Below are 9,835 nucleotides of genomic sequence, written 5' to 3' on the forward strand. Positions count from 1 at the left end.
AACACACATTGGGCTTGGATCCTTTTCATGCCTATTCTAATGTGAATCTGTTCCCTCATTTACTTTGTTTTCTCCCTCCCACCCCACTTCAGGCAGTTTTATCCTTTGCTAGCCAGTTGTTTTGTGCAAACACACTCCTCAGCTAACCAAGCTCTTCCCTTTAAACTTCGTATCCCCTGGGGTGTGGAGCCCATCCACTTGTTTTCCCATTTGAAGGCTTTTTTCCTAACTCCAAGTATTGTGCCCTTCAGAAAAAAAAATGAGCAGAACATTTCCTAGTTCAGATATCATCTGGGAGAGTCCCGTAATTGAGTTTAACAAGTTTTGTTTGTACCAGCCAGACATAGTATGACTGCTTACCAGGCTGATTGTTGTACATTGAGACATTCAACAGCAATTCCACATGACAAACTGAAATTCATAATTCAATTCATAAGACCATTAACAGCTGTGCCAAACTCATGCTGAGTAACAGAGCTGAACTGAATTCAAGGGCTAGAGCAACTTAATGTGGAGAAAAGGGACATCCTGATGTCCAGAGAAGCTGTCACCTCACTGAAGGGAGCTCAGGGAAATTATTCACACCAATCTTAGCAGGAGAAATGATCTCTAATCATTCTGGTACCTTCCCAGGGACTAATATCAACGGGGCCCTGCAGACCGGGGCAAAGCTGCTGAATGATTACATTGCTCAGAACGACATCGACGCCAGGAGCGTGTCCCTGATCATCTTCCTCACGGATGGGAGGCCAACTGTGGGGGAAACTCAGTCCTCCAAAATCCTCAGCAACACCAAGGAGGCCATCAGGGATAAATTCTGCCTCTTCACCATCGGCATTGGCAATGACGTGGACCACAAGCTGCTGGAGAGGATGGCGCTGGAGAACTGCGGCATGACGAGGCTTTTCCAGGAGGATGAGGATGCAGCCAGCCACCTCAAGGGGTTTGTTCTGCTTTTTCTGTTCTTTGGGTTCTCTGGGAAAGCATTTTGGGATGGAAAATCCTTTCATGAGATATGGCGAGAAATTGGAGATTCTCTGAGGCTCAGCTCTGGTTGGGAGAGGCAGAGGATGATTGGATACTCTGAATGGCTGCCCAAAAATTCCATTTTTCTTAGCAGACCCCCTGAGATGTACTGGAGCTTCCCAGCCCCTCAGAACAAAGCATTTGTTTCCCTAACTCAGATCATTGTTTTGGACATGTAAACCCAGAGAGCTGGGGGCCTCAGGTCCCAACTCCTTACAGGGAGATGGCAGGAGGAGAGGATGCATTTCATACATCAAATCAACAACATAAACAGCATGGAGGGGATCAGGAATGAAGACTACAATTTGGAGCAAAAAAATTATTTCTTTATTTTTTGGAAATTATAACATTTTGCCCAAGATCCAAAATATTTGACTTGGAAAAACACACTAAGATCATTCCTGGGATAACCATATAGTCATTAATTTCCTCATTCTTTGTGACCATTAATTTCTATTATTTTTTGTGACCCAAATTCCTCATAAATTTCCTGAAATCCTCATGCTTCTGTAGGACCAGAGATTATGTTCCTCTTCTGTGAAAAGGGATCTGTAATCCAAGGGTAAGTACCAGTTCCTGGTAAGGAACAGCAGAAAGATGTGTGACCAGATCTCTGACCAAAATGTTTGGCAATGTGTCAATGTTTCCAATTAAAAATGTTTGGCTTTTGCTCCCAAAATGTTAGTGCTTTAACCACAGAAACCAAAAAGAGACAATTATTGAGTTACCTCTCTCCTGGCTCATGCCTAACTCCTCTGGAGCAATAAATCCAAGCACTTTCCACCAGGGTTTTGCCTTCTGTGGCAGTGAACAAGACTTCATGGACAAGAATTCCTTTGAAACTAAATTCTATAGATCCATCTGTCACTCCACCCATGTCATTTCCTCCCCAGGACATGTATTTTGGATAGCAAGTGGCATTCTCTGGCAGAGAGAGGATGTTCTGATGGATTGGGCTGCAGGAACCCAGTGCTGCAAGTACTTGTTCAAACGCCTCTCTCTGATGAACAGCTCCCTGTTTATCAAGCTCAGTCATGGCAAACCCATTTGGCACCTGGTGCCAAATTTATACAGAAAAGCACAATCACTGCTGGAGGCCAATTCAAACCTCAGTTGGAGGGAAAACTTAAATGGGTGCCAATGTAATTTTTTTTTAATGCTCAGCGGGTTGTATTTTTATACAGATACTTCCTTGAATTGTACTCTAAGACAGGTTGTGTATCTCCACCACTTGTTACAGCTCAGAAGTTAATTTACAGAGAGTCCTCAAGTTTAATTTAGTCATGTTTTCAAATCTGGTGAGGTCTCTGCATGAAAGACCTCATGAGTGCTCAGACAGACTTTAAAAGAAAGTCAACCAATTCAGGCTTTGGGTTCCCTTGGAGAAAGAATAAAGCAGAAAGTGTGACTTTAGCTTCCAGACAGTCTGTTTAACCAGATGTGTCAAATAAATGCAGCTTGAACTAGAAAAAGGGCTGAGGCCAATTCTTTGTTTATTTACCAAATTAAACTCAAATGACTTGCCAAGAGATGAGCAGTTTGGCATTTGAATGGGAAATGTGGTATTCTTGGAGCAACTTGGGAGGAACCTTCAAAAGCACATTGCTGTAGGGAAAACACAGTACTGTAAACTTGGGCTTTGAGCCTTGGGAAGGTTTTCTTGGCTGTCTGGTGTGAGGTGCTCTCACAAGTGTGGTTGGTCACGTTAACACGGCACTAAAGGGTTAACCTCCCTGGTTCCAGAAAAGCCATGCCTTGCTCCAACAGAAAATCAGCCAGGAGGAAGTGAGCTCTCTTGTGCCAGAGTGCCTGTACATAGCAGCTAGAATTCCTCCATTCCTTGGAAATATCCTCATTTATGGGAGGCATGGTGAGATTCCTTGATTTTCTTTTTCACTTGGCCCTCAGAAAACTGTATTCCTGCCTGTCCTACACTGACCAACCCGATCTAGGGGTCTTTCAGAGATTCAGAGGCTTTGGTTCGGAATCTCTTCAGCTTTGGTGGACCTAACATTTTGGCCTTACAGTTTCTGGCTCTGGGATACCATGTGTAGCACCACTAGAAACCTGTGGGTAACAGCATCTCATCTAAGTACAGTTTTAAATAACTGGGGTGCTTTCTGTGAATCTTGGAAGCCAATATTTTACTTTTAAGTGGTCACAAATACCTTCTTGCAGAGATCTGGAACCATAGTAGAAGGGAGGTGGCTGCCAGGCTATGCTGGGATGGTTCTGAACATACTTAAGAGACTCTGTTTAGGTGCCTAAGGAACAGTGAAGAATGAAATGAGACAGAGAATAACTTTGGTTGACAGAGACCTCTGGAGATCCTGTAATTCAACCTCCTGCTCTGAGAAGAGCTAACTTCAAGTTTAGGTGAGGTTTCTCACGGCTTTGTCCACTCAGGTTTTGAAAAGCCCTAAAGGCAGAGACCCTCCCACCCTGTTTTTCTAGGCCAAGTTAGAGTGGACCTGGTAGTTAAATTTGGTTTCTGATGGCTCAAACTGCCCCTGAACGACTTATGAGCCATTTTAGATAACCTGTGTCCTTATTGGTGTACAAGTGCAAGAGTGTGTTCACACTGTGCTAACAGTGAAAAATGTGTCTTGCTTTAAGGTTCTATGATGAAATAGGAACTCCCCTTCTCTCTGACATCCGTGTTGATTACCCTGAAGGTGATGTGGAGCAGGTCACCCAGAACTTCTTCCCCAACTACTTCAATGGCTCTGAAATTATCATTGCCGGCAAACTCATCAACCGCACCTCGGATAAACTCCACGTGGAGGTGACTGCCAGCAATTCCAAGAAGTACATCCTGCTCAAAACAGATGTGGCTATTGACCTGCCCAGCAGAAATGACATCAGGGGTGTCCCCGGCCTGGAGGATGGCAAAGGTGACAATAACTACATTGAGAGGGCGTGGAGTTACCTCACCATCAAGGAACTGCTCAACTCGCGGCTGAAGAGTGATGACATTCAGGAAAAGGACAAATTGATGGAGAAAGCCAAGTCCATGGCCCTGGCTTACAATTTTGTTACCCCCTTCACTGTTCTGAAGATGAAAGAGGCTGGACTCCACTCGGAGCCACCTCAGGAGGAGTTTATCAGCCCTTCCACTGATGGCATCGGGGAAAAAGTGCAGAGCCTGCAGGGACACAAGGCTCCACCAGGTATGAGAGAAGAATCACCTTGTTCTGGTAAAAAATCTTCTTTCTGGGCAATGCCTCATGGCTGACTTTGGCACAGGAGTGATCTAGACAGTGAACTGAGGGGTAAAGCTGAGATTTTCATACTAATTTTGCTAACTGTGGGCTGGGTAACCTTTAGCAAACCTTTTTTAGGCTCCTCACTCACCCCCTTGAAGCACTTACTGCTCTGTAGAAACTATTGCAGAAAAACTGGCATTCTACATGAAACTTAAAGTGGCTGCAGGAATATATATCCCATATGCTCTCTGAATAATATTTGGGGAATATTATTATAATATGTCTCTTTCTGCTGCTCAGTAAGTAATTGTAACAGCTTTCCTTCCCCACTTCTAGGTATACGAAGAGGGCAAGATAAACAGAGGATTAAAATCTCCAAAACTTCAGGTCAGTGCCTGTTTTCATGCCTTTCATAATGGAAAATAATAGTGACTGATTTATGGAAACCTCAGATGCACATCGCTGTGGTATAACCATCCAAGTGGTTACAAAATTCTGTTTGTCAGACCTACAGAGCAGGGAGGAAAATGAAAACAAACCCAAAATACAGAGAGGATCAGTAATGAGAAGGACTGTGAGCAAGGCAGATGATCCATAACTCTTGATCCTCATATTTGAGACTTCTGCAGGTTAGGGTAGAACACTAACACATTCTCTCTGTACTAGAAATAGTGAAAAAACCTTTTAAAAATAATAATGCTGAAATATAAAAAAAGTTGTTGACGATGGAAAAAGGAGAAAGTTCTGTAGTATTTTACAATTTTCCTGTTTGTCCCGCACCTTTACTATACTTTTCATGCATTAAACACTGAAGAATAAGTCCAGATTAAGATTTCTGACTTGAATTTCTCTTGATAGGGCGAATTTTACCTTAGAAACTAGCATTTTTGGCTTGCCTTATTAATGGCAGCTGTCTGATAGTTGATGATAGGTCAAGGACTGTTGAAAAACTAGGATTGTGGGATCAACAGCTGCTGTTGACTGCTCTAGTATGATACTGAGGGCCAGGAGGGGTCAGTGTGAGGTGGAGGCATGCAGCAGCCCTTGGTCAGAGAGTACATTTCTGTGTGCTGTGGGGAAGTAGCTTGCCAAAAAAAGAATGGAGAAGAGTTCAAAACACCTACATGATCATTCCCATAAATCACAAAAATTATATTCCGAGAAGAAAATATCCTGATTTTCATCTAGAACTGTTTTGGGTTTTGAGTTGTCATTGAAAACCCAGCCTCTTCTGTGAGAAAAACAAAACAATCTTTGCGAAAAACAAAGGCAAAACTTGGCATTTCCTGGCAAACTCCATGTGACCCTCTAAAAACAACAAACCAGGAGGACTTAGAAAAAACAAGGACAAACACACTTTAAACAGCAGTTTTGTTGCAATTTGTTGGACACTGGAGTTTTGTGTGAGCCTCTCACATTTATCTCTTTTTCCATGTCTTCTCAGCGGATGGGGACCCTCACTTCGTCATTGATTTTCCCTCCAGCAAGTTGTCTGTCTGCTTCAATATTGATGGAGAACCAGGGGACATTCTCAGGCTGGTCTCTGATCACAAGGAATCTGGTGAGCAGCCAAGTCAAGCAGTTTCTTGTGGAGGAAAATCAAAGTGTAAGGCCAAGCCCTGCAGACCAAGCACCAAGGTGCCTCAGGCAAGAAAATGACAGGAAATTAGAAAAAAGTTTCTTCTATGGTTCAGCTTCACCCAGTTACAAAGTCACAGCTTGCAGATAAAAGGTTTGGGTTCAACAAAATTGCTCTGCTGTGGGAAATTCCTTCTTTACTGTTTGGTTTAGGACAGAGCAAAGTACCCAAGCACCATGGTTTCTTTTAGTAAAGAAACCACCAAACTGGCTGGAGAGTCATGACAGTCTTGAGAAAACCCACATGATTCAGGATCTGCTTTACCCAAGCCAATCTGAGCCAAAGCATGGTCTGATCCCATCTGGAATTCTAAGCAGGGCAGCTAATAAGCAGATTATGTCCTGCTCAGGGCAACAGTGGGAGAGAAAGGGGTGTCAAAACCAGAGACAATTCATAGGCTTGTTTTACAAAACCCCACAATAAATTTGTAAGGATTCTGGTCTGTGTGGCAGTGGTCTAGCTCCCATATTTCTGTGTTCATGTGTGCCTTAAAATACAAAATACAGCTCCAGGCAATGTTTCCCTTCAACTTCTTTCACAGATTGTTTGTGCCACTGCTTGAATGATTTTGTGGCTCAAATGCAGAATGAGCTTGAGGAAAAGAGACTCTGTAGCACTAGAAGCTTGAATCTTTGAAGACAGAAATGAGAGATCCCATCAGGAGTAATGGGATATGGAGACATTTAATATCAGGGTTAATGAATTGGGTTTAGCTTGGGTTAGCAACAAGCCTCCTCCTTAATTGTCAGTCTTCAGAGGCTTGTGGGAAGTGAGTCACTGTCTTATGGACAATAGGTCACAACAAAAATTAAAATGACTGGGAAACTTACTGTGGACTTTTAGGCTTTAATTGACTCATTGGGATCTGCATCTTAGAATACTCAGAAGTGGTTCTTTTTGTGGCACTGTGTACACTGTGATTAATGGGACTGGGGGCACCTGCCTGCAGAGAAGGCCAGTACTTCTGAGCTTGGGTAAATTTATGTGCTCTGTATGAGGTCACAATTCCATAACAGACTGATTATATTCATTTGAATGCTGGTAAGTGAAATAATTGAGCACGAGGTGGCGAGCCTGCATGTCCTCAGTCCCAAGGCTTGTGTCATTGAGACAATAGACCTGTTCCTGCTGGGCCCCTTCCAGCTCAGACTGTTCTGTGGCCCCAGGCACAGAGCTGGGTTCCAGCTTTCACTTACTGATTTTTTTTCTGCAAGGTGTAACTGTGAATGGACAATTAATCGGAGCTCCCGCACCACCCAATGGCCACAAGAAGCATCGGACTTACTTCAGCACCATCACCATCCTCAGCAACAAGCCAGAGAGGTCTTACCTGGAGATCACACCCAAGAGGGTCATCCTGGATGATGGGGAGAGGCTTGTCCTGTCCTGTGGCCGGAGTGCTGTCGTGAGGAGCAGGAGCCTGGAGGTGTCCATCTCTGCCTTCTCCAACATCACCGTGACCATCCGGGACTCCATCAGCTTCGTCATCCTCATCCACCACTACAAGAAGCCAGCCCCATACCAGAGGAATCACCTGGGGTTCTACATCTCCAACAGTAAAGGCCTCTCTTCTGACTCCCACGGGCTACTGGGTAGGTGGCAGGTTCTCAGGTTCAGAGCTGTAAATCAGACAAAAATGGTGTTTCTGAGCAGAGACAGGAGGGAAGGAGCAAGGCAGGTGGGGATTAAGTTCCCAGGTGAGACTTTCACATCCTCTCTCAAACAACTTCTCTCTTTCTAGTACTGCAACTCTTCTCCTGCCTTTCCCTGTAGGAGCTATCTCTCCCTATCCCAGCTGTGCCTGGTTTGCACATTTCCACTCTTTTAATGATTGTTCAGTACAGTTCCTATTAAAATACACGTGCTTGATGATCCCAACTACAGAGACAGAAACCAAATCTTCCCCAAGAACTTTTTGTGGCTCTTTTTTTTTTTTCAAATGTGAAATGAAAGAAGAGCCACCTCTACCTTTGGAAGGAATTAGGCTTTAGGTAGGCTCAGCTAATGGCCAGATGGTTGTGTTCTTTCAGCCAATGAGAAGTATTGATGTTTTTGGTCATGTGCAGAACTCTAAAACTTCTGCCATAGTTTCTGTGCCACTCAGACACCCCCAGGTGAAGGAGGAGATGATCCCTTAGGAGTGGGGTTTTGGACTCAGGCCGCTCTCATAGACAAACCTCTAAATCCACACTTAGGTTTGGCCTTTCTCCCAAGAAGGCAAGGGAACAGAACTTGAACCTTCAGGCCTAGGACTTTTTGCTTGCTGATGGACACTGTGTGGGTTATTAACCTCTAGTAACCATGTCCCACAGAAGGGAACTTACCTCTGGCAGCTAAAAAAACTCTTTAGCTCTTTAGTGACCCATGGAAAAAAATAAATAGGGTTTTATTCTAACCTCTCTGTTTGTGGGATTTAGAAATGAATCACAGGAACAAGATTCATCCTGCTATTGCAGAGAAGATCTGTAGGTTGAGAATCCTCAAAGGCATCCTACCAAAAAAAACCCAAAAAAGAAACAAACCACCAAGCCACAACAATTTATAAACAGGCACAAATCAGCCAGTCATGGACTCTTATTTTATCTTGCCTTGCAGGTCAGTTCTTGAGCCATGAAGTTAAACTTCTCCAGGAATCCCTGAACACAAGTCGTCAGGAGGCTGGGCAGAACCAAACAGAGGCATTGAAGGCAAGCCCTACAAACACCCTGAAGGTGAAGGGGAGGCTGGTTCCTGTGGTGTGGAAGCAGAGGAGGATCTACAATGGGCAGCAGGAGATCGAGTGCTGGTTTGCCAAAAACAACGCGGACAAACTGATCGATGGGAGCTACCAGGACTATTTGGCTTCTCATCCCTTCGACACAGGGACCAGCTTTGGGACAATCAACAGCCTTTAGGACCAGTCACAGCAATGCATTGCAGCAGCATGTGGGACAGCAGGTCCCTTCTGAAGCCTCTACTAGGCAACTTATGAGTGTTTCCTTACCTTTTGGTGCCAAAGAAACCAAGGATTTTGTCCTTGGAAATCAGCTGTCTCTCTTTCATGCTAAATGAATGTTCATCAAATTCCTGAAGAAAAAGAAGGCTGGGGGAAAGGACATGGTTAAAGGCATGATTGATGCTCTCTCAGTGGGAAGGGGGGGAGAAATAAGCCAGTGAACAGTGCAGAGTCTGCTGGCCTTAATATAAACCCATGCAGGGATCTGTGCAATACCCCCTGGGGCTGGTGAGTCACCCCACAAAAGGCTGATCATACAGAACAGTGCCTGTTGAGGTGATAGGCTTTGCAAAGAAGTGACTTGGAGCACCTGCTCCAACCTTGGTCCATGGGGAAAGGAGAGAAGGACAAAAAGAGAGAGCAGAGGTGGGTGGATGTTCATCTGCAGCGACCCATTAGCACCAAACAAAATCAAAACCTTAAATCAACAAGCCACAGGAGGGTATTGCTTTCCTGGTTAGTGGGATGAGGTTTGGATTTGCCACTAAACATGACGTTCCCTGAATCACTACAAACCCTTAAAAAGTGGTGAAAACCTTGATGGGGTTTTTTGCTGTCTTGGTGCACAGGCTGTGTGCTTAAAAAGCACCTCTGGTCCTCAGCAGCAACAGCAGTGGTGCAGCCTCCCATTCCATTGAGCATTTAATGCAGCATAATTCAATTTAAATAACATTGCAGGGTTGGTGATTTCTTGAGTCTTGTCTCCCTCAGGAAGAAGCAAAGTTCCACCGTGAGCTTCCAGCAGACCTGCCATGTCTTTGAGCATCACACCCCTTTGCTCAGCAAAGATTAAAATTTCCTAAGGGATGACAACCCAGAACCCACAACAGCTTGTGAGCCTACAAAGCAGCCTCTTGAATTTCTACCAGACGACTCTAGCTGCTTTTGTAATCAGGGAGGAAGTCTTTATTTACTCCATATTGTCAAAAAATTTTTCATCCCGATTTCCCCTGGCTGCTTCTCCCTCCT

The 9,835-nt window shown here is 44.3% G+C and overlaps 1 protein-coding gene across 1 annotated transcript; it reads left to right on the plus strand.

Annotated features, from left to right (window-relative positions):
- Positions 1-633: 633 nt before the first annotated feature.
- On the plus strand, positions 634-9,829 carry LOC102036614 (inter-alpha-trypsin inhibitor heavy chain H5-like; the record flags this gene model as incomplete). Its single annotated transcript, XM_005429755.3, has 6 exons — positions 634-943; positions 3,643-4,196; positions 4,569-4,619; positions 5,677-5,793; positions 7,086-7,463; positions 8,467-9,829. Coding segments are annotated over 6 exons (1,709 nt in total), but the record flags the coding sequence as incomplete, so codon positions are not given.
- Between the last annotated feature and the right edge of the window lie 6 nt (positions 9,830-9,835).

This window comes from Geospiza fortis, unplaced genomic scaffold, assembly GCF_000277835.1.
Source record: "Geospiza fortis unplaced genomic scaffold, GeoFor_1.0 scaffold215, whole genome shotgun sequence".
In the NCBI taxonomy this organism is placed as follows: Eukaryota; Metazoa; Chordata; class Aves; order Passeriformes; family Thraupidae; genus Geospiza; species Geospiza fortis.